At 41.2% G+C, this 25665-nt stretch overlaps 1 protein-coding gene across 1 annotated transcript in view; it reads right to left on the minus strand.

Annotated features, from left to right (window-relative positions):
* Nucleotides 1-1698: 1698 nt before the first annotated feature.
* The window catches only part of apoba (apolipoprotein Ba), a gene marked incomplete at both ends in the record, with an annotated part of 33296 nt that continues 9329 nt past the window's right edge, over nucleotides 1699-25665 (minus strand). The window contains 16 exons of the mRNA XM_079262325.1: nucleotides 1699-2883; nucleotides 5729-5915; nucleotides 6817-6928; nucleotides 7004-14545; nucleotides 15558-15931; nucleotides 16011-16132; nucleotides 18013-18188; nucleotides 18267-18439; nucleotides 18519-18729; nucleotides 19044-19174; nucleotides 19802-19984; nucleotides 20069-20274; nucleotides 20370-20534; nucleotides 22640-22843; nucleotides 22944-23114; nucleotides 23203-23410. Of these exons, the coding sequence (XP_079118451.1) occupies nucleotides 1699-2883; nucleotides 5729-5915; nucleotides 6817-6928; nucleotides 7004-14545; nucleotides 15558-15931; nucleotides 16011-16132; nucleotides 18013-18188; nucleotides 18267-18439; nucleotides 18519-18729; nucleotides 19044-19174; nucleotides 19802-19984; nucleotides 20069-20274; nucleotides 20370-20534; nucleotides 22640-22843; nucleotides 22944-23114; nucleotides 23203-23410 (11350 nt within the window). The remainder of the gene's footprint in view (nucleotides 2884-5728; nucleotides 5916-6816; nucleotides 6929-7003; nucleotides 14546-15557; nucleotides 15932-16010; nucleotides 16133-18012; nucleotides 18189-18266; nucleotides 18440-18518; nucleotides 18730-19043; nucleotides 19175-19801; nucleotides 19985-20068; nucleotides 20275-20369; nucleotides 20535-22639; nucleotides 22844-22943; nucleotides 23115-23202; nucleotides 23411-25665) is intronic.

Here is a 25665-nt window from a genome sequence, read left to right on the forward strand (position 1 = left end):
ATGTGTATATATGTATGTCTATGAGCCTGTCTCTTTCCAGTCCTGGTTTAGTTATTCCATAACTCTTCCTCTCTGAAGCCGAACAGCAGAAATGATGTGGCGATGAGCAGAAATACTGATGGATTTAGTAGTCCTACATGTCACTGTTTCTGAAACTGTGTTTTCTGGGATACTTTTATTCTGGGTTGTTTTTTTTTTGTTAATAAAGGGCAAAAAATTTAAAGTATATACCCACTTCTTGAGGGACCACTACATCACTGCAGACACTGTGTTGGTGATAAGTTGCCTTGCCAAGCCCTGAGTCTGTACAGAGAATAATATAGAAGATTCAACACAACACTAAACCAGAAATATTCCCAGTATCGTTTAACTCTAAAATATAAAACCAGCCTGTAGATGCAGTTTTTAATCCCAGTCACCCTGCAGACATCATATTTCCAGCCTCAATTGTCAAGATTATCAGACTACAACAAGGTAAAAGCAGCACAGTGGCGCCACAGAAGGTTGCTGGTTTGAACCTCGGCTGGCATGGAGACACTTGTGTATTCTGGCTTGGTCCCACCCACAAGGCATGCATGTTGGGTTAATTACTATGGTTAATGTCTTGAACTGAACCTGAACTCAGAGACACTGGCAGGTTCTAAACTACATCAGTCAACCTGAGAATTATCTTTATGTGTTGTCCATCATGTCTGTAAGATCATGGTGGTCTGTAAGATCCTGTACATTCATTGACATCAGGCCTTCCAAAGCCTTGCTATACATGTCCTTCCCTTGATCTGCGAGATGTTGAACAACACCCTGCACAAACTATTTCCATGTTTCCACACTTCTTCCTGCTACTATCTACCTGCTATCCTCACTGTAGCACCTCCACCTCAGCTGAGTCCCAAACGTCTTCTTGGCTTTATTCCAGCCATAGAGGATCATTATTTTCATGCTTTTCTCATCACTTGTTGATCTTTGGCTGCTCCTGATTGGACATTACTGTCAGTTTAAGCTCTATGATTGGTGGAAAGTCTGACAGAAAGTGTCTTCATCATGTCCAGGTGAAAACAGAGGTCTCTTAGCAACATGGTAGTGATGGTGATGAAGACGTGATAAATAATGGTGAATTTACCATCTAGAGTCTCTGAATAAACACTACATGTTGTGTCTGGATTGTAAACCTCCTGGATATAAATTCTACAGTCATTTGGCTGACGCTTGTATCTAAAGCGACCTACATGTGAGTATTGATCAATTAAACTAACATGTACATGTTGTGATTTTGAGGAAGCTGGAATACCTGAAGAGAACCCACACACACACCAGGAAAACATGCAAACTCCACACAGAAAGTCTTCTGTTCGAACCTCCGGCCAGCCGAGGCTCCGACCACCTTCTTGCTGTGAGGCCACAGTGCTAACCACTATGCTATAAATCCCTGGAAAACTTATGTTGATCACGTAAAGAGTATGATATCCATCACAATATACCTCCAGGAGTTACAGACTAACAATGGAGCCGTGACAAACTGAAATGAGTCTCTGATCTTCTTTAATTAAATATGAACAAACAGCAACATACATGTGAGACACTGGCAGGTTCAAAACTATAGAAATCAGAAAAACTGAGAATAAAGTGTGCATGTTGATTAAATTTTAACAACTGTAAACAGACATGCACCATTTAATACCTGCTCATTCAGCCGAGATTTCAGTGTCTGAACTTGCTCGGCCACTCACCGAAGGATTTCCAAAGGAACGGTAAAGGAATTTCAATGTCCACCTTCTCGTTGGTCACTCTGACATATGGAGCTGTGCTCTGAGATGCCTGTTTCATTAGATCTACACTTTCAGTAAACGCTTCAGACAGATTAGACTGCAAAATACTGATGAACTCTTTGCTTCTGCTGTTAATGTGCTTCATGTTTACGGAATCGTAAATCTCGTGGATCTTCAGCTTGACCAGGTCTTTGTACTCGACCATGCTTCTCCTTGCTTCCTCTGAGTGCTGCTGCGAGGACCGCACAACCTTGGCGTAAACCTCATCGATCTTTGAAGCCATTTCAGAGTTTTTATCTTTGAGTGAGGCGAGGATCTCTTCGGCTTTCTCTGCGATCATCTGGAGAACATCATTGGCTGCCTTGTGAAGCAAACTGACACCTTTGCTTATGGAAACTCGAATATTATGATATGCAGAATGTAGAAACGCCATAATCTTATCCATAATCTCGTTTCCATTTACGATCACGTCGATTCCCGGTATGGTGAACTCGGTGTTTCTGATGAACGCAGAAATCTTCTCCATGAGGGTGAGAAACCGCTGGAAACCCCTGTTAGAAGCCTTGTAAATGAACCTCTCGGCTGTATGAATCATTTCCATGATGGTGAGCTTCCTGTCGGATCCAGGAACTGTAAACTTCCTGGCACTGAGGAGTTCTGTGACTGCATCTACTAAGGCTTTAATCCTGTCCTGGGCGTATATGAAGACCTGCTCCACCTGGTGGACCACCATGTCTGTAAAGTCCTGCACATTCATCAACATCAGGCCTTCTGAAGCCTTGCTGTACATATCCTTCCCTTGATCAGCGAGGTGTTGAACAACATCCTGCAGAGCAGTAAAAGACACGGGAACCAAGTGATAGGCTCTCTCTATGATATTTGATATTGTGTTCTTCAGTTTCATGCTGCCACGGTTCAGATCGAAGCCGAAGTGGGCGATGTGATATTTGTTAATGCACTCGAACACAGCATTCGTCATGGCAGGGATCTTGTTCTTGATGCCCTCCACCATGTCATTGAAGAAGCCCCAGTTCCATGTCGTCTGAACGACCAACTTCTCTGAGTTCCTCAGCGAGGCTTTTGTGGTAAAAACATTAGTGTCCTTGTCGGGAGTCGACTGAAGATGAGGGAGGAAATAAAGAACAGCAGTTAGAGTCTCAGATTTCACACATCAGGACATAAAAAATTAGATGAAACAAACTCAGATGAACATCACAATAGAACCAGAAGCAGTGTGAAAAACTTAGGTAAACTAATATTTTTATAGCTGCGTTTCCATTACAGGTTTTGCAAAATAAAACCGATATTTCTAAAACTTCAAAAAAGTACAATTGCAATTTGCAAGTCATTCATTCAGTCATTCATTTATTATTCTAACCGCTCAATCCAATGAAGGGTTTCGGAAAAGCCTATCCCAGCAGCCTTTGGGCAAAAGGCAGGGTACACCCTGGACAGCTTGCCGGTCCTTTGCAGGGCGCAATTTGCAAGTGTTTCCATTGAATGGTGTTTTACAGCATAAAATCTCATCCACTGAGATTTTATGAGAGTTGTGGTTTATTCCAGGTATCCAAGTCACTTTTTTTTTTTTTTTTTTTTTTTTTTTTTTAAGGAATTCCACTTGCTGTGGAGAATTGTCCACGGCTTTTCAAAGCAATTCCTTTTTCTAATTCCTTGTAAAACTCTGAATTTCACTGTCGTTACCATGAAGAATGGAGGTTATATTTTTCTCTTTAATCATTTGTAGAAAGATTTCCTCGTTTGTCCATACACACAGCGCCATCTTTACTTAAAATGAACTGGTCCCGTGACCCCCTACGTCACGTCCGGGAACACGTAAGTCCTTTACTCCTTTGTGATGTTATTCACTATATTGACACTTTTGACAAACCACTTCATTAGAGGATAAAAACTGTCATTCATCTGCCAGATGGAGTAAAACTAAAATAAAGATATTTTTATCATAAATGTTCAACTACAAAGATTACAAATAAGTCTCAGAAGTAGAATTAACTTTCACTAGGTGGCAACCTTTAGCACAGCTTGCTAGTTAATGTAATTGTACATGTAAGCTAACAGGTGAGCATGCTAATAATGAGGCTGAAGATTGTTTCAGTCTTTTACTAACTGGACTGTCATGAAGTTTTGCATTTAACACGCTAACTGAGGCCTGGAGAGTCTGAGATGTAGATCTTAGACTGAACAAAGATGCCCACTGAAGTATAAACTTCAATGGTGGTGTTGTGTGCCCTGGTGTTGTGGGACTGGAGTAAATTGAATGATGTCACAAAACATCAAGAGTGGAATGAAGTATAAACTTTTAATGGTGATGTTGTGTGCCCTCATTCAATGGTGTTGTGGGAAGAGAATCCTGTTTTTCAGAGCTGCTTGCTTATATCACTGGCATTTAACCGCTGTGGAATGTTGTGTAACTAAGAAGGTAAACTGCTGCGTGTGAAACAACAAAAGTTATGGTCTCATGGTGTGTGTGTGTGTGTGTGGGGATGGTTGGCCACCTCCCTAGCGCTCCCACGTTATGTTGCAGAATGAGGGGTATTAAAGCGGGGAAGTCCCGGACTTCGGTGGAGTCTGCTGCGGGTCTATCTGATCAGGACGCCCAGCTGGTTTTGGCACTCTCTACCGGGGTTGTGGGCTCCCCAACCTATCCGCGTTACGGTAAGAGCTGGAAACTGAAAAGTGCCTTAACCGATGTGCTTACTCTTGTGCTGCAAGGTTAATAAAACGCTGAGTTAATCATTGGGCAGAGTTTGTGTGTTCATTATTTGCCGACTTCCTACGATCCTGCAAAATAAATAAAAGTGTTTCATTACACCCACTTCTGGAAGATTGGCAGCTGTCTTGTGAATAATCTTGATTGAAGACTTCAGATAGTTTAGAAAAGACGTTTTAACCCTTCCCAGACTGATGAGCAGAAAACAGTTGCTTTTCTAAGATCAATACTGATGTCTTTCCTCCTTGGCATCATGTTGGAACACACCTGCATCCTACAGAGCAGCAAACTGACAAAACTTCTGTTGTAGCAGAGTTCACGCTGATGGTGATCAACAAATAAGTGGAGATTAGCATCTCCGGGCTGCTACTGATCCTCTTAATTTCTGTGGAATTAGCTTGGATGTACAAGTTTTTCACATACTTGTTCTGACTTTTAGGGTCAATTTTAATCATAGACTGTATATAAAAGATGGGCGGAGCCTCCGTGACGACACCCATAGGTTTCTGAAGAGCTGAATTGAAGCTCGGTGGGCGGTTCCTACCATTGCCATCTTGGCAGAGGCACGCATGTCGTTCTGTCCAGAAAATACAAATATGGGCAAAGAGGTGGAGCTGAGAGGGGGGCTGTGAACGTCATGGTGGATGGTTGACATCGAGCGAACTCCGAGCTTTCTGTAGCTAAGAGCTAACCAAGCTAACCTGGAGATAACAGGAGCTAACCATTTAACGGAGGTAAGCAGGCTAAAGCTAAGTCACATTGTTAACTGGCTAAAAACCGCGGTTGTTCTACGTTCTTCTGACTTGAAGCGGGAGATCGGGTACCTGTCAATCAAAAGGACACGCCCCTAAAGATGCCAAATTTCGAGATTAAATTACTTTAAAATGGGCGAGTTTGAAAAAAATTCACTCCCCCCACAGTTGTCATGAAGGTGAACCTGACCTATTAAATCGAAAATGGATTTTTGAACAAAGCTGTAAACATGTTTATTCCTGCTGTAAACATGTTTATTTCTGCTGTGAAGTTGGTCTTTTTAACATGGGAGTCTATGGGGATTCGTTCTGTTTTGCAGCCCCTAGTGGATGAAGGAGGAACTGCAGTTTTATGCACTTCCACATAGGCTTCACTTTTAACCACCGGAGGCTCCGTCTATCTTTTATATATGGTCTATGATTTCAATTCAATAAAAAATAACCCATAATTTTACTCCGGTGATGATTATAAAAAGTCTCACCAAGTAGCGGCTGAACAGTTTTCCAACCAGCTGTGAAGGAGACCTCCGCTGAAGATGCAACCCAAGGAAACCAGCTGATGGAGACAACATCGATGCAGTGATGCCATCTTTGCGGGAAGCAAAGCGGAAGCTGACATCAGCGAATGATCGACTTGTGACATCAATGTTGAGAGTGTGACGAGACTCCCTTTAAAACAAAGAAGCTATTGTTGAAAGAAATATTCTCTTGAAGCTCATCTGGTTTCACTGTTATGAAAACAATGGAAATAACCAGAAAGACAGTTGAATAAAAGAAAGACTTACTGGTTTGTTGCATCACCTCGAGGGACTTGGCGCTTCATTCTGAAACAAAATATAAAGACTATTAGATTTATCCTGTAAAGCTAATATCTGAATGGTGAGTGTTTCCATCCCAGAAAAAGTGCTTAAGATAAAAGAAGATAAAAAATAAAAAAATTTTTTTTTTAGAAAATTAAAATATATTTTTAGAAAATTGCCCTCATTTATCACAGCCAGAATCAGAAAAACTAAAAGAAAAGAGACATACTATGAGTTTGAGCCAATTTGAATAGCCAAAATAAATGACAACCAGCATAACATTGTCACAAAAAGTAAGGAGATTTTTGTTTGCTATATTATTTTTCTTCTTTAAAAATACTAACTGGTGTCGGTAAGGATTATACACCAACAGAAGAACAGTTCAGGAACATTGGTACATTTTTTGCTGTGGACACTACCCACTCATTTAACTGTTCATTCCAGAAATGCACCATCCTTACCAATTAGGCTTTCTAAACATGCATACACAACACCAGTTGGTATTTTTAAAGGGGGAAAAAAATCGACCAGCCATACTTTTCTTCTCTTCTTGAACCATTTTCTTTTCTCCTTCTCAAAAGGAATCAAAGATAATTAAACAGTAAGCCCAATTTGTTTGCCAATCCTCACCCAGGAGGGTACACCAGGATTCCCCAATTAACCATCTTTTATTTTATATATTTATATATGATTTTTTAAAAACGATCCAAGAGGGTTAATTTAGGTATTTAAAGACAATGACTTGGTGAAACAAACGAAAAGACACGTACCTCAGGCTACGTGTCAGAATGTGTTGCCAGTTGACATTTACATCTCTATGAACCAATTTGCCATTCCCATTTAGATTGATCACTTCATTATTGTATCCAAGGGTTGCTTTTGCTGAGGAAACATAAACAGAGTATAATGTTTCATTGTAATACATCACATATGTAAATATGAGTGTAACAGTCTCACCTGTGAGCTCATATTGCAGGAAGATCATGGTGGAAGTACAGATAGAATAAAGCGAAGTTATGAGGTTAGAGTCTTTCTTCTCCACACTAGTAGTTGTTGACACACTATAAATGGGGGTGGAAACATTCAGGGTGGCACTGAGGGCTCCAAAACTTGGGATAAACACACTAGAGGGTAGGTACAGGGCTGTTTCAGGGATTTCTATCTTTTGCTCTGGGATAACAATGTTTGGGAACTGAAAGTTTGATATCTGGTTTGTGATATCATTCAGACTGAAGGTGAGCTCACCAATGGTGAAGGATGTTGGTAGTGTGAAAGAGGACATCGTGATCTCATACTGTGGGATCTTGAATGACATTTTACCCTGCAGATACTCCGTGTTAATGTCGTAACTGGGCACTGATATCACTGGCATGCCAGGAAGCATGATGTCAAAAGGCTTGGTGGTGATCACTCTGGGGATATCAAGGTTCTTCGGATCAACTATGAACTGCTCCACATGCAAGCTGGTAAAAGGAACCTGAAAAGGGACGACTAATATTGCAGGAGGAAGAGTGAGATACTCCAGATTTTCAAAACGCATGTCTATGTTTCTGATTGTCTGAGGAATCTCTTTTACCCAAGAAGGCATTGCTATACTTATCTCAGGGATGCTAAAAGTTATGCCATTTTCAAATAGTTTGGTTGGAATTGCGTATTTGTAGCCATCCATGCTTTTTGTATATACAACACTGGAGGAGATCTTAAAGGCTTGCAAGTTGTCCATATTGGTAACCTCGTCAAATTTGAGTACATCCCACAGGGACTTCTGATAAACTGGAAGTCGGACTGACTTTAAGAATGCCAGATGACCCTCCACTGATCCAGCCAAGTCTATACGTATCTCAGATTCATCGTTGGACATTGACAAATCACAAGCTTCGATGAGAGATCCCAGTTTTTGCTTTCCATTCCAGGACAAGGTCTGCTTTTCATAACCGGTGGCTAGGATGATGTCATGAATGAGCTCTACAGTACCCCAATGACTCATCTGACTAGCCTCAGTCTTCAGCGTGGTTCTAAAGGCTGGTAAAGGAACAAAATCAAGTTCTCCCTTAAAGAAGTGTTTTCCATTTGTTTCCAAAGATGCCAAATCAACTATATTATTGCTTGTGTAATCAAACGTAGCAAACACACGCCGCAATGAAACTTCAAGAGCCAGGTTGTTGTCCAAATCAAACAGGAAGTTGTTATCGGAGCTTCGTTTTTGTTTCTCCTGGTTTTCCAGGTTTACTTTCAAGGTAGTTCTAGCTGTTGAGCGCAGGCCATTAGCATTAAGATAGAAACTTGCTCTATTCAGCAGATCTCCGACAAAGTCGTTGTCCATGATTGTTATGTCTGACTTCCCTTCAGTAGACATCTCCATGGATACATAAGACAAAGGCATTTCCAGCTCCCAGATTATGTCAAAGTTTCCTTTGCCTACTGATTCAATCAGAGGAATGTTGAACATGTACCTAAGTTTTTTCTTGGAGGAAATGTTTGGCTTTGTCTTAGTATTTCCAGTGAGTTCTTGACTGAATTCTAGTTTGAGGAAAGGCAAATTCATTTTTACGCTATTGGCTACAGAAGCTTCCAGGCTCCTCTTGCTGAGACTAACAGCACATTCATGATTTGCTTCCACATATTTATGCTCTAAGGACACAATGGTTGCAAGTTTCAGCCCTCTCGTTCTTGTTAAACTAGTGGTACCATCAATTTTTCCATTCAAAAGGTCAAAAACAGACACCGAAGAGGCACTGAAGCGTGCAACAATGTCCGACTCATTGTAAAGGCCTGCATTAGTGCTTAGAGTAAGCACTGTGGACTTGAAGGAGAAGTCACAGGTTATGTTGCCCATTGCTGGGATCATGATGTTGTCCTGAACGGCTGGTAGGGTGAAAGCAGGCAGCCTTATTTCACTTAATGTGTCTGGAACATGGATGACAGGTAATCTCAGAGAAGGCAGCACAAGCGTGTAGGACGGCACAGAGAAACCCAACGCTGGAACTTTGAAGCTTGGTGTGCTGACCTCCTTGGGTACAAAATAAGTAAAGGCAGGCATCTCGGCGCTGAAAGCAGATACCTGTATGTTCAGAACAGGTATTGTGTATCCAGGGACTCTGAAGATCTTAGGAGGCAAGCTCGATGTGTCTATTTTGTGTTTGATGTACTGTGACTTCGCTTCCTTGTATGAATCTTTTAGAAATGCAACTACTTTGTCTCTGTATATCTCAAATTGAATCTGGATGATGTTGGCATTGTCCCTTATCATGTTGTAGACTGGTTCAAGGTGCAACTCAAAACTGTGCTTGTCGGGGTTCTTGTTGTATTGAAGTTTCAGGTTCATGTCAAATGACTGTTGAGGGGTGATTAGCAAAGATTTTAATCCAGTATCTTCCCAGAGGGAAAAATCTGTGACCTCAGGGGTCATCATTTCAAGATATGGTATGGTCATTTCTGGGACAGAGAGAGGGACTGTCAGAAAGTCCAGATTAGCCTCACCGTTGACTAAATAGTGGAAGAATATGTCCTTTTCACTGTTTTCAGCTGTGATGTTGTGACTGTACTTGTACTGATTGAATCTGGCCATAGCAACCCAGAAGGCACGCTGTTTCTCAGAGTTCAGTACAGCACCGTAGTCATACTGGAGATCCACCTTACCAGTGAGCTTTAGGGGGAAGAAAAGTTTTGAGTTAACTTTGTTCTTAACATCAAGGATAATCTCAAATGGATGTGCCGTAAATTCTAAAGAATTAGACATAGATCCTGTCAGACTTGCAGTGAATTCGGCATGATGAGAGGCTGTCAGTTCAGCTTTCAAGTCTCCAATATGAGCTTCTCCATTCAGAACCATAATACTCTTCTTGACGGATGGAGTTTCCGTTTCACATTTTGCTTCTACGATGATGTGGCTCAAGATCACAGACTCGACACTCAGTTTTTGCTTCATTTTTAAAGCCTTACTGTCCGTTTCACCCACAAAAGTTAACTTTGCAGTGCTGAAGTCAACAGTGAATTCTGCATTGCTTTTGTGTGTACCTTCATCAGAGTAGTCTCTAACAGACCACTTTCCATTACTATTAGTTTCGCTGTTCATTTTAATTTTGCCAGATTCCTTTGAGGCTTCTATGTTTTGTTTAATTGACACCTGAGTTGAGGTTTCAATTGATGGGATGTCCAAGTTGTGGGTGTAGGTTGTGGCAATGGTTGAATGTATTCCATTCTGTAAGGAAAGAGCCATGTTGTTGGTCAGATCTGCTGTGTACATTTGGGTTGTGGCCTTGGCGGCAGTTTTGGCAGAAGCATCAACCGATGATCCAGTGAGTGTCAGAGATCCCTCGTGATTGACGGTGATGGCCATATGTGTTGCCTTCACTGTCTCTGTGAATAGCAGCTTCTTCATTCTGGGAGCTTGCAATTGAGCAATGGCTTCAAAGGTGAATTCCAGAGGCTCAAAGGGGGATTTAGCCTGGGAAGTGATGGTGGCGGTGAACTGTGGGTTTTTCTGAATGGATGTTGAGTTCTCAATTTTCCCTGTAGCTATAAGGTTGTACTGTGGAGAAGTAATGGTAAATTCTCCATGCAGTTTACCAAAAACCGGGATGCAAATGTCACTGGGAATCTCTGGAAGCTCTATGTCTGGAATTGACAACATTTGGATTTCAAAGCCCTTCGTGTTTAATTTGGGAATGCTGATGTCTGGGAATTTTATTTCTGAGAGGGTTATTTCTGGAAGGGTAACGTCTGGGAGTTCAAAAAGGTAGAGGACTTTCAGGTCCCCGAAGATGTCCTCTGGGTCAGGAGTCCTGATCTCAAATGCTTTTATCTCATCTATGATTGCAACCATTTTAGCTTTAAGCTTTTCAAAATCTATGGTAAAGGCAGGAATTGTGTACGAGTCGAGAATGATAAATTCGGGAACAGATATTTGAGCTGGGATTTGTATGTCATTCAGCTTGTTTAGATTGATTACAAACGCTGGTATAACAAGGTCAGTAAAAGGGACAGTAAAAGTGGGAAATTCAATCTCAGCTCTACGTAGTTCATCCAAAACTCCATTTACAGCTTGTATAATCTTGTTCAGGATCTCGCTGTTATTGACAATTTTACTGATTCTTTCTATCAGCTGGCTAAACTGTGCAGAAACGTAGGCAAGTATATTTCTGTAGGATTCACTTATTCTTTGCAGGTGGATGTAAATTTCATTTCTGATATCCATGTCAAGAATTCTTTGCCTCATGTCGTCAAGGATGTCCTGCATTTTGAGTTTGACATCGTTATAAAATGCAGTGTCAATCACGTCCTTCAGTTTTTTTAGAGCATCGGCAACTTTGGTGCTTTTTAGTTCATCCAGATACTTAAAGATGGAGTTTTGGATTTCTCTGGAAAACTCCCTGAAAGCTTCAATCTTTTGCACAATCTCATACTTCTCTATCTCTTTGTTGATGTATTTTGTTAGCTCGGCAATCTTCACATTAGTCTCATCGACAAATGCATTGTAGTCAAATTCCTTCATTGACTCAAATGTTGAAGAAATATACTCATTGAGGTCATAAACACTTTTCTTAAAGTCGATTGCCCGGAGATGATTGGTCACGCTGTACAAAAAGTTAATAATTTTATCATAAACAAATTCAAATTTGATTGATTTGAGAGCATCAACCACTGACTGGACAGTCTCATCAACTTTAAATTCCTTGACAAGAGTCACCGCTTGATCCATTAAATCTTTGAAAATGTTGTCAAGATCATATTTTAAAATCAAAACCTTAAAGTAGTCAATAATTGCATTAATTTTTTGGGGGATTTCATATTCGTCAATCCAGTTGACGATGACTTCTTTCATTGATTCCAACACTTTTGCAATCTCTGAGGCTGGGATTTGATAGGACAGCTGCTCAATATAAGAAGCCAAGTCAAATGAGAGAAGGTAATTCTTCAAATCTTCCAAGATACGATTGAGACTGAAGCCCGCGATGACTTGTTTTATCTCAAACAGTTTCTCTTTGATCGTCTCCATAATCCCATATTTAGAGTCAAGCTCTTGCAGGAACGCGGCGCTGCTTTCCTTGAGCTTCTCTAAGTCAATTTGTCTGATGATGTCCTCCAAGACAACAAGCACTCTGACAAACAACTGCTTGATTTTGTACTTCTCCTCAAAGGCTTTAAGCTGATCTCCAAGATGTGTAAGTACACTGGTGATCTTATCGGCTAGATGTCCTGTCTTTACATGATCTTCCACTGTATGGATGAGGTCTCGAACTATGGTAACTATGTCCATTACCGTAGCTTCCACGTTCTGTCTCAGATTGTCCATTGCAAGCTCAAAGTCTTCCATTGTTACAGCAAATTCAGCAATGAAATAATCCAGTTGATCTTTTACTTGATTTGCCTTGTTCTCCAAGTCCATTGTTTTCATGAAGTTCTTAACTTGGATTGGTATCTGATCAATATTGTCTCTAAAGTCTTTGATCAGCTGATTAATATTTAAATTGCGGATGGACTGTTGGAGCGACTCTAAGGCTTGCACAAGTGTACTTTTTAGTTGCTCGAAGGCAACAGGGAAGCTCTCAATGAATGGGATCTCAATGATGTGACAATCACTGTTCTTGTCATACCATAGAAAACCAGCCATGGAGAATTTTTCTGTTTCTGGTGTCGATCTCTTGTATCTGCTTACAATGTCTGTTTGCATTACACCTGAAAATTCAATTCCAGCCTTCTCAGGGCCGTTGTAAGCACTGATGCCCTGCTCATAACCATGGTTGTTCATTTTGGAGTTGACTTTCCAATCCAGAGATTGGTCCTGCGGAGTCATTAGACCCTCAAATTTGTTTTCCAAACTAGTGGAGAACACTTCTCTTGTAAGCAAATGTGTTGTGGAGACTCGACAGTCGTGTAACCATGCAAGAGCAAGAGGTGCAGCTTTAACCAACAACTTGCTGTCCAGCTGTCCAGTGTGCTCTCCAAGTAGATTTACTTTTCCGTCACTGTTCACAAGAACATCGATGGTCAGGCTGAAAGGCAGCGCCATGGTGCGAACGTATCCATTGAAGCGCAGAGGTTCAGAATTTAGACGCGCCTCACACTTTGATGTCGAAGAAAGTCCAGCAAATTCAAGTTCACAGTTGTGGCTTAACTGTGCATCCATTACAGTTCCAGATGTACTGTATTTCACTGAGCCAGCCATCTCATTATAGTTAAGTTCATAGGTATGTTTGATGTTATGTTCATTTCCGTAGGCGCCCATCACACTCCCACTGAGATCCACCTTAACAGGCTCAAGCTTTAAATGGCCTTCGTTGTTTATACTGAGGTCGTAAAGCTTAAGGTCATTGATCATGTCAATGGCCATAACAAATGGCTTCATGTTAACTTTAGTGTCTTGTTTGTAGTAAACATCGTCACAGATGAAGTTGTCAGTCTGGGAGTGGAGGTTGAATGTCCACAAAGTCAGGGTGAGTGTGTGGATGTTTTCTGTTTTCATTTTCCTCAGGATCCCCTTTGTGTTACCAGTAAAAGTCAGCGCTCTTCTGTTTAGCACAATATTCATGTTGTTTGCTGTGGTTGCATCAAAGGCGTGGCCCTTGAGTTCACCACTCAAAGAGGCTTCAGAAGCTGTGATTTTACCCTCGATGTTCAGCTGTCCTCTGCTGTCCTCTGCCATCGCCTTGGTGGTGGAAGACAACAATGCTCCGTTGATGTCTATGGCACCGTTGAAGATGTTCTCCATGGTGATAGGGCTGCATTGGATGTTGTTTGTTCCACCAAAGATTAGCCTATCTCTTCCAACTTTTACAGATGCTTTGTGTAATGCACGACCAGCATCAAAGGTGATAGAACCCTCAGAGTTCACCTCAAGCCCATTTGAGTCCAGGGATCCGGTTATAAGCGAGTATACCCTGTTTGTGTCATCATCTGCCTGGGATTCAATTCTGAGGATGGACATATGACCTGATACACCGAGCTCAACATTGTTCCTTAGTGATTTACCCATGGCTGTACCCCTAGCATTACACTTTAGCGTCAGTTGAGCATCTTTATACTTGAGCTCTGCCACATGCTTAAAAATGTCCCTCAGGGCGCTGGTTTTAGAAATGATGTTCAGCTCAGAGTTTGCGTAGGCTCCTTGGATCATGTTGTTAAACTGGAGGAATGGTGAATTGAAGTCCATGGTGGACTCTCCTCTGCCTTCTCGATCCAGTGGACGCAGGTTGTAGCTGTGAATGTAGGAAGTGTTGGTGTAGAAAGAGCCAAGTTTAAGTCGTCCATCCACAGTGCCATCTCCTGAGACTTCCCCTGAATCTGGAGTGGAAGTTGAGTGAGCAGAGTAGTAGATAGAGGCCTGCAGGCCTAGTGGACTAGAGGCTTCAAACTTGTAATTGGCTCTTGCATTTAATTTGTCAGACACCCTGAAGGTCTCTATGACACTGAAGCTTGTGTCAATGAGGCTGTGGCTGAAGGAGCTGTTCAGGAGATACTTGAGATTATCATCAGGTTGTCCTGATATCATGCCGATTCCTTAAAATAGAAAGAAAAGATTGTTTTAATAAAACACGGGCAGAGAGGCAGCTGAAAACTCAACAGATTTCATTCCATTTTGATTAAATATAACTGTTGGGGTGTCCACATGGCATGACTGATCTCTGTTTCTATATACCAGCTTTAAAGTTGTGTTGATGGACCAATAAAACCAGTTATGATAAAAGCAACATATACTTTTTTAATTTAGTGCAGGAAGAAATTGTGAAAAACATGCAAATTTAAGCAAATATAAAAACCCAATCTGGTGAAAAATGCACAAATATTTCACATTTAAATTTACCGTAAACAAGCATTCTCCTGTGTATTTTTAATGGGCCTTCTTGCTCCCACCAATATGGCGGACGTGTTGACATGTCGCAGCAACGGGCTGATACAGTCAATGTGACATCTACGTATATGTCTGTCCTCTTGTCTTGTAGTATACAAGCACTGTCTTTTTTGTGTGGAAGTACACCTGATTGTTGCACAAAAAACTTGAGTCATTGCCTGTATTTTAATGTGAAGAGTAGTATATGACTGTTTTTTCTAACTTGACCTTTTTATGTGCATTCTATGCTGTAAAATGGCTCATTAAAATGTTTCTGTTTTCATTCATTCATTCATTTTCCTAACCGCTTAGTCCGATTAAGGGTTACGGGGAAGCTGGAGCTTATCCCAGCTCGCCAGTCCATTGCAGGGCCACATAGAGATAAACAACCACTCACACTCAGTCCTATGGGCAATTTAGAGTAACCAATTAACCTAACATGCATGTCTTTGGATGGTGGGAGGAAGCCGGAGAACCCAAGCATACACAGGGAGAACATGCAAACTCCACACAGAAAGGCCACTGTCCAAACCCTGCCCGAGCCAAGGATCGAACCAGCGACCTTGCTGTGAGGCCACAGTGCTAACTATGCCATAATTGAATTTAATCATTGAAATTAATTATTGAATTTCCCTTTTGGGATTAATAAAGTATTTTTCATTTCATTTCATTCATATTTACCTTCTAGTTTGTAAGACAGGAGTTCTAGTGGTGACTGAGCCATAGCCTTGTACTGGGCAACGTAGCTGGGAACATCAACGGTGTTGTTACCCCCAGCAATGGAGCCTTCCCAATTGTAAACGTTGCTGTGGATCTTGGTTGATGCTTCAGCCAGGCCGAGCAGGGGTATAGAAATATCCACAGATGGTGGTACAGTGAATGAAGGCAATGAATACTTGTTGGCAGGGATATACAGCCCGATCTGTGATATGTGTATGACAGGCAGAGACAGACTCATTGGGATGTTCATCTCCACTGAATTTTTGCCTCCAAGCGGAAGAGGAAGGGAGATGATGATCTTATCCTTGTTGAACTGGTATCGGAAAAAGTTGTCACTGTTGAGATAAAGTCAAACCTGTCAGATAAAATCAGGCCACTGATATTTGAGGCTAATTTACCTCTACAGAGACTTACGACTGCAGAAACAGTTTTTCAGGCAGAGGTGGCAAAGTGAGATCTGACAGGCTTCTTTTACTTCGAAGGTTTCCCAGAGAGGGGAAGCGTTCAGTCAGCTTGTCCAGCCAAATGTTGCCTGCCTTCAGAGGGACGACATAAAGACAAAATACTTCTGAATTACTAAATATATTTTTGAATTTTTACAATAAATTTTACCAGACAGTTTTCCATTTCAAGAAGAGACATCTAATTTCCACTTAATTCAACACCTCAGTGAGGAATAAAGCTGATGAAAGTGACTTTGAACGTGGCATGATCGTTGGTCTAAGTATTTACTGGGGTTTTCACACACAATCTTCTGTTTATAGTTCTTGTTAGTTTGTTTGGTTTTTTTTTTTATTGTTATCTGTTCTTTGGTTTCTGGTCTTTTTTTATCTTTGAGTCTTCATTTGGACTCTTTTTGACGGCTGATTGTCATGTCTGCCATCTAGTGGTGGAAAGTGGTAACAGGTTTAAGCTGTGCTTCTGTAGTCATGACCTGGGGCTTCATGTACAAGGACTTGCATGGATTTCATGCTGAAAGACGTCTTCCTATGCGTGTTCCATCTTTCATTGATAAATCCCGACTGACTTGGAGCTGAGCAGCTTCAGAGCCGTCTCTTCTCCTCCCATTAATACATGCGAATAATTACATTGCATGTTTTTGCCTTTTAGCCTAAATACCAACAAGAGACACCAGAAATGTCACAAAGTGGAATATTTTACATCATATAAAACTAATGTGGTTGAATCAGACGCAGGAAAAGGGTCAAGCAGCCAACACACATTTTTAGCATGTTGAAGACATGTTTTGCTTTGCATGAGTTCAGTAGCCTAATAGAGTTAATTACTTTCATACAATCATTTTGAAAATACAGTGGCGTAATCTGCGTTTTTGTGTTTTATTGCTCGTTTTAAGGTGAAATAATGTGGAACCAACATTCAGTTCGACTTTGCCATTAATGTTCATATTAGCCATTAAATTGATGGTTAATATGTAATTTATAATGTTGTGATCTTTAAACCAGGAGCTGTGAAGTGGCGTCCCGTGGTATTTATCATTTAATAAAACAAATACAGACTGCTGAATCCAAACTGAAATAAATCTATGTGAGTGCGGGTTTTTAATTCATTCATTTATTCATTTTCTATACTGTTTAGTCCAGTTAAGGGTTGTGGGGAAGCTGGAGTCTATCCCAGCAATCATCAGGCGAGAGGCAGGTACACCTGGACAGGTCCCCAGTCCATTGCAGGGCAGGTTGTTGGTTTATAAACCTAAATAAGACCTATAACCTCAACTTGTAAATTACTGCCCCACCAGGTAATAGCTGGGAAATACAACTCATACACATGTTTTAACATTAATATAGTAGATGTGATTTTATCCACTTTATCCTTAAACATAAATGCATCCATGACACGAGTTGAAGACGTAAATCCGTCAACTTTTTTTTTTTTATCTCTGAACTAAAACCTAAACACTTCCTGGTTGGGCAGAAGTCAGAGATATTTACTGAGAGTTACTAAACTATGGTTGCGTCTGAAATACATTCTTTTATAACGTTTTTTTGTTTTTTTTTCCATTCTCATTTTTCTGGTGGCTTGGGTTACATGTAAACCCTTACTTCTTGGTTTGGTTTAACCAAAACTTAATTTGGCTTAAATATCTCCCTGATTATGACACAAGTGTCACCTTAATGGCCATAGATGCTCATGTTGGCTCATATCTTCCAGGAAAGCTGCTGCCAAATGGCAGCTCAATACTGGGATAAGTAAAATCAGTGTAAGATCTTGAAGTAAAATGTTAATGTAATCAATTTGACTCTAAACATCCCCAGTGCACCTGTATCTGACCCAGTAATGAGAAAAAAAGATGTTCTGCTTTCAAACAACGAACCATAATAACTCATTCAAAGATAAGACTAAGTGAACAGAAAGCAGAACATCCTTGATAATTTAGTATAAATGACGCCATATTTACCACAATTCCCTTGCTGATAATGTGGCGCAGCTTCATATCTGTCTTCGCCACTTTCTGGTCCAGGATATCGTCAATGAGCTTTTGGAGTTGTCTGTGACGCTCTTCTGCACTTGGTATCAGTTTCTGTATCTCGGAGTTCAGGTCAGTTTTCAGTTCCACCTCAAACTTGTCATCGTCTGTGAAGAAATAATCCGCATGATGCAACACAGATCTATAAATCTGTCCCCTGAACCAACAATACAAGCGTCTCTTACCATATTTTAGAGAAGCTGTCTGTTGGTATAAGCTCTCAGGGATGCGAACGATTGTCTCCACGTTCAGGAGGACGTTTTCATCCTTCTTCAGGACTGCAGTGATGGATGCGTCAGTTTTCAGAGAAGGAATGTCCATCTGGAGCTGCAGCATGGCCTCTTTCATCTGGTCAAGTCTACATTTAAAGTAAGCATTTTGAATGTACAACCCCATGCTGTGGATATTTTATTACTCCCAGATGCTTCCGGTTTTACCTCGCACGTCCAACGAGGGTCAGCTGTGGGATGTTCTTGTTGGTAACATCAATGGTGATGCCTCGCAGCTTCTTTCCTTCATAATCCCCATCGGTAACTGCCATCTTTATGCCCGCTTCCACGTCATAGTCAGGAATGGCAACATCAGCAGAGATTAGGTTTTTATTGTGGTTATATTTCAGAGTTGCTGTGGCCTCCATCGATTCTTCGCCTGGTACAAAGAATAAATTAAACTTATTAGTCAGTTTTTATCACCAGATATGCTCAAAGTCAAAGTCAGTGGTTTCAATACTCATTATTTTATTTTTTATTTAAACATTTAAACATTAGACCAGTTACCATGCAGAGAAAATGTGTTGGACATCCCCGAGTATTGATCCCAGCTGGTTCACTTTATTTTCATGCCACTTTTTCCTTCCATGTTAGTACTAGCCTGGTTCCTTTCTTGCCTTCCTATACAAACTTTTGTCTACTGCAGTGGCCAACATGAGTTTATATGTAAACAAACATATTTTATAATCTTACCTTCTGCCCTGAGCACAAGCTTCAGGGACTCTACTCTGTTACGACCCTTTTTACCCTCTCGGAGTGTTTCATCTGTGATAGTGGCGGTGTACTCGGAAACTTTTCCTGTTGGCTGAATTTCAACTCCAAACCTGAAGAAACAACACAGGTTTCATATGTTTATTAGGTTAAAATATCAATGAGGATCAGAAAAATATCAGCTTTTAGAAGTTAAATTTAACCCTCATAGATCATTGAGGACCTTTTTGGTCCTTTCAGATCCTGTTTTCTTACATTTTTGGACACCTTTTGGGTTGTGTTACTAGATACGGGATGATTTTATTTCAAAAGTATTCCAAAATTTTTCTCTCGAAGAACTTTGAAATTCCACTTTTACTTCTTCTTAAGGACTAATTTACTACCCTTCTAGGTCATTTTAGGACAAAAACATCTGCAAAAAACCCCCAAAAAAACAACAGATCAATATTTTTTCCACTTTTTTATATTGAAATCACTCGAATTACGTCCCAATGAAAATGACAGAATATGTAATTATTTAAATAATTTCAATCCTTTAAATGGCAGTTTGATCACGTGATCTATAAGTGGGAATGATATAAATCTGTGACGGTTTTTATGGGAGTTTATGGGACAGGGCATTTCTGTACTGTAAAGACCCAGAGGGCTTGTAAATTGAAGTGAGTCACGAGGTTTGACATATCAGAAGACTATTGAAAACAAATACATGCAGCCAGGTTTCTTGCAAAGCTTCATCTTACGTGGTTTCTCCACTCAGGGGGTAATATGGAGCCTGGTCCACAGAAGTAGCATTGGAGTAGCGAACTTTTGTGCAAAGATTCAGGCCACTGAACAGCGGCTGGCAGTCAGTTGAGTCGACCCGGTCCTCCACCAGGGGTGGTACAATCTTTGTTTGACCAGCTGAGATGGACAAAAGCTTGTTGCTGGATTTGGAAGCAAATGCAGTTGTGAGAGAGCATGACGGCAAAAACGAAGAGTTTCACATGATTTACTGCGGTGATGCTGACCTGATGCTGAACAGCTGGGTCCTGGACTTGGGAGCAGGGACAGATAGCTTAACCTGGTTTCTGCTCACAGTAAGCTTTGCATTGATCGAGCTCTCGTGGTACATGTTAGTGTGCATCTCAATTCCTGCATCCACGTAGTCTGGAATGTGCACGCCCATTTGGGTGATGAATTCCAGCCCGACCGAAGGCATGAAAGACAAGTCTGTCTGCAAGAAGGACGCAACTTGTGAGCTGCAATCAATGACTGAAATGTATGTTTGAATATTAGCTTACATGAAAAACAATGAGATAAAGAATTTACCATAGATGATGGAGTCAGGCCTCCTTTGGCACCAGGTGCAATCACACCTGACAGGGAGAATTTGAGTGGAAATCCAGAGGCAGTGGGTAGAGAGAAGGCATTTTCCATGAAGATGTAGTGGAAAAAAAGCTCGTTTTCAGTGCTGGACGTCAGCTTAAAGAAGGCCTTGGGGAAAAGAAACAGTGTATGAAAGAAAGGAGTTGGAAAAATGTTGACTGAAGCAAGTAGGAACGACAATAACAATTTTCAAAATTTGCATATTGCAAACACGTTTTGAGTTCTGTAGTCATGCCTGTCATGTTTTCACAAGTATGACATAGTTTTTTTTGCAGGAGTTTCACCTTTTGTGATTGTTACCATACAAATTTGACTTTTGTGCTTCACTGCCTGTGTTATGTTTAGTGTTCAGACAAGGTTGTTGCCTCCTGCTGTCTGTGAAAAGGATCTTCTGGACAGTGAAGCGTGACGGCTTCACCAGGTGCATTTCCATTATACCCAGAATTGCGCAAAAACTAAATATTGCAATGAGAACGCTAATGGAAACACCTACATTTTGAAAAAAGTCTCACATATCGCTAAAACGTTTTTACACTCTCGTGAGTTTTTTTTTTTTTTTTTGACGCTTCAGTATAGCAGGATATTGCAAAAGTGTAATGGAAACACTTTTTTTGCATTGACGTGTCCCCTGTTGTGACGTTGGGGGTCATGACCAGTTCATTACCTGTAAAGATGGTGCAGTGTGGAACAACAGCAAATTTCAGAGTTTTAGAAAAGAAAATGAGGGAGAAAAGCTTCGAAAAGCCGTAGCAAAGTAATGCTACGTGGCTACCTTGCATGAGCCGCAATACAATGTTAATGGCTGTAATGTTACAAACGAGAGCAGAGTTGAGTGATGACAGTAGTACTACTTAACAGTCATTTACTACACCAGACAATGAAGGTCAGATGCTGCAAACTAAGTATATGGCTGGTCAGTATTTTGAGTTTTTGAAGATTATTTCTAGATTAAAGATTAGATAATATTGCTAGGTGGAATGGACCAGGCCTGATGCTGTGGAAAACATTTAAAAAAAAAAAAAAAACTTGAAAAGGTGAGGTTGAACTTGATAAGGTACAAAAATAGACCAGAACTGAAGGGTACAGAAATGTCTCTCAAAAGAGTACACCCCCAGCAACAAGCATTTGTACCTTTTTAGGTACAAGCTGGTACCTCTACTTTTGAGTGTGAACGATCATAAAAATAAAAGGGTGTGATTATTTTTCTCTCTGCAGTTTCCTCTCCTGCTGTCTTCAGCTGCTAATCGAGAGTCTCTGGCGTTGCAGCGCTGTGCTGTAAACTCCTCCCACAGCCGCTTTGCTTTCATTCAGACACTGTTGCCAACTTGGCGACTTTCTCGCTAAATCTGGTGACTTTTTTTGTTAAAAGAGACTAACATTTAAACTCTGCAGATAATTTAATATCTATTAGTGTTAGCAATGTTTTGTATTTAGCACGAGTTAACATTAGTGTAAAAATGCTATAGAGAAACAAGTGAATACAGCTTAGCTACAGCAAGTTAGCTCACCCTAATACTGCAGGTACTATGGATTATTTTTTCTTTTTTCTTAATTCTACAAATACTTAATATACATTATGACAATTATGTTTGGAAACTTTTTAGAAGATCTTCTATTTGGAAAGTTGAGAAATTAATCATTATGCAGCATGCTAGGTGCAGCTACCTGTTAGTTTTGTGTTTGTGTTATGCTGGATTGCTAGCAGTTAACATATTGTTTCATCCATCCATCCATTTTCCTAACCGCTTAATCCAATGAAGGGTCGCGGGGAAGCTGGAGCCTATCCCAGCAGTCTTTGGGCGAAAGGCAGGCCAGTCCATCGCACATATTGTTTGATTTTTTTTTTTTTTATTATTGTATTTTTTCATTTTATTGTATTTTATTGTATTAAAATATTTTTATATTTTTCTGTATTTATTTTGTTTTTATTTAATTGTCATTATATTTGGGCTTTAAAGGTCTAAAAGTACCTGATGGTTGATTCTCCACTTGTCAAGGTCCTTGTACTGGTTTAGCTAAGGTGTGCTACCTTAGCATAGCTAGAAGCTTTCTCTCTGTATCACCTGTTTCGATATTAACTGAACTTGAATTAAACTTTTACTTTATCTGAAATAGGTCAAATTAGTCCCATAGCAATACAATATATTTAATTTAACCCCTTATTCTACTTGAAAATATGTTTTTGTCAGTTAATGCAGTGAGGCAACTCTTACCTGTGCAGGTAGTGACCTGATGTAAACATGGTAGTACATGGAGAGAGTCTCCAACATTTTCCTCATTTCGCTTGTCTTTAGGTATCCGATCTCATCTCCTAGAAGCCAGAGGTAGGCGGTGGCTTCAGGGGTTGGAGAGAAACGTACATCGTTCACCAGCTTCTGGAAAGCCTCTGTGATAACCTTCAAGTGATCTTCTGAGACCTGGAAATATGTCGATGTTGTGTGTTTTTAGGTTGTAGTCGTGTACGGTAGATGATTTAGATTAAATTTACAGGAAGTGAGCATAAAATAGTCATCTCACCTGTCTGTTCATTCTGTCATGACGAGGGGAAATTCTGTTCAGAACATCTTTGAGCATCGGAGCGCTGTCACCTGCCAGGTAGATGAGTCTGGAGATGGATTCAGGAAAGAAGCCCTTCTCCCCAAACAGTGAATCGACTGTAGGCTGAAATCCTGTTCCTTCAACACCAACCTTGAAAATAGAGATTAAAAACCTTCAAAACTCTGTAGAAATATAAAATTAGCATGATTTTCCATTTGAATTATGCTGCCAAAATCACCTCGAAGAGGTCGTAGTTGTAGTCAAAAGCCTTCAGAGTGGCTTCCAGCATCATCTCCTTTGGTAGCGTGTCCCTGCCATTGAGGATGATGTTGCTTTGTATGGAGCCCAACGGGGAGTTGATTTTGTAGTTGCGTGACAAACCCTCAAAGATGCTGTCTGTTGGTGATAAGTCGCCTTGCAAAGCCGTTTCAATGTCCTCCTTGAGTCTGTGCGGAGAATAGTGTAGATGATTTAACACAAGACTAAACCAGAAATGCTCCCAGTCTTGTTTAACTCTAAAATATAAAACCAGCCTGTAGAAGCTGAAGTTTTTTTGTGTGTGTGTGTGTGTGTGTGTGTGTGTGTGTGTGTGTGTGTGTGTGTGTGTGTGTGTGTGTGTGTGTGTGTGTGTGTGTGTGTGTGTGTGTGTCTTGTCCAGCATTTAGGCTGGCAGAATGATGGTCTGGATACTGTGTTCTGCTGAGCAAATTTACTTTGCCAAGGGAAGCTTTATAGATATAACGATCCCCTTGAATTGTAGAGTTTGTACTGCTGGACCAGAGAGGACAGAAGAAAGACAGGAAGAGAAAGAAGAGAAAACACCTCATATGAAAAGTGAAAGAGATAAAGGGAGAGGGGAAAAAAATGTAAAAAAAAAAAACCAAAAACAACCTATATATGTATATACATAAAAACATATACATATCTACATACATACACACATATACACATTTTTATATATATATATATATATATATATATATATGTGTGTGTGTGTGTGTATATATACATATACATACACACATACGTATATATATATATATATATATATATATATATATATATATATATATATATATATATATATATATATACACATACACACATACATACGTACAAACACATATACGCACTCGCCAATGTGAACACATACACATACAAGCCAACTTAAGATTCATAGTAACTAAACTATGAATCTAAACAGTTAAATATAAATGAGAAACAAACAGAGAAAACTAGCTGCTGTTAGTGAATAAACCTGCAGACGACTCGGTGACTGTGTCACATGCAGAACATGCAGAGAGGAACGTGTTCCGGAAAAGGTGATCATGCCAGTGTGACCCCTCCCACACAAAGGCAAGGGGCACGCCAGGAGTACCCCCGAGACCGGGGCCATCGGCAGCCACCCCCAGGCACAGACCCCAACCACCCCACCCCGGAGCCAGCCATGCACCGACCCAGGAGGCGGCCACACACACACACACACTCACGCATCCACACTTACTCCTTAAGCACACCCTATCCACCCAATCACTTACACATGCTTAGACTCACACTGTCCTACCCCCGTGCCCCCATGCATCCCCCTATTAAGACCCCATTCACACACTCCCTTCTTTATACTCACACACTCCATCACACACACACATCCCCGCTCCCTCTATAATCACCCATTCTTCCATACACACCTCCCTACACCCCTCTATCCACATTCACACTCCTCCTTGTACACCCACCCCATCACTCCCCCCTACCACCAACATACCCCCCACATACACACCCCCACCCATCTGCAAACACCCCTCCCTCCCCCCTATCCCAGCGGCCACCCACTTTCCTAAATTCTTTCACCCTGATTCCTCATTCCCCCCCCCCCCCCCCCCCGCTCTTACATTCCATTCACCACTTCATTCCTTTGCTCATGCACGCCCTCATCTTTCCTTCTCAACGTGTCCCATGTGAAATACCCCTGGGGGAGCAGGGGATAGGAGGGCCCCGATCAGGGCCCCACAACTACCCCCCACCCCTGCCAACGCCCCCCCACCACCCCACACATGCAGCCGATCCAGCACCACCCAGGGCCAGCAGCAGTCCCACCCCTGCCAGGCCAGCCCAGACCCAGGTCCCCCGAACAGCTCCACTCCCCCACCCAAACCCCTCCAGCAAAGCCCTGGAAATAGGGGCGTGGCAGGACCCCATCGTCACCCCCTCCCTCCCAGCTTATGAATGATTGTGAAATGTGTGTTATTTGCAATTAAAATTTGGAAGAAGTAACCACATCATGTTGGGAGCGGGACCACCAAAGCAGCCACGCCCACCGCACACTGCATGGCCCGCCCCCCAAAATATGTCCATGTGTTGTCAGTGCGTTTTTTTGTGTTATGTTGACTAAGTGTAATTAAAACTGGGAGGTGAACCGATGCTGGGTGCAGCGATCGAGACCACCTTAATGGCCTCTCTCACCACCCAGATCAACGTGTCCACCTCCCAACGCCCTGCGTTTATGCGAGGAGTTTCAGTCAGGATTTAGAGCTCATCATAGCACTGAGACGGCATTGGTGAAAGTTACTAATGACCTTCTTATGGCCTCAGACAAAGGACTTGTGTCCGTACTTATCTTGCTTGATCTTAGTGCTGCATTTGATACAGTCGATCATAACATTCTGTTACAAAGACTAGAACAGGTGATTGGAATTACAGG

Source organism: Telmatherina bonti, assembly GCF_933228915.1.
Source record: "Telmatherina bonti genome assembly, chromosome: 22".
Lineage (NCBI taxonomy): Eukaryota > Metazoa > Chordata > Actinopteri > Atheriniformes > Telmatherinidae > Telmatherina > Telmatherina bonti.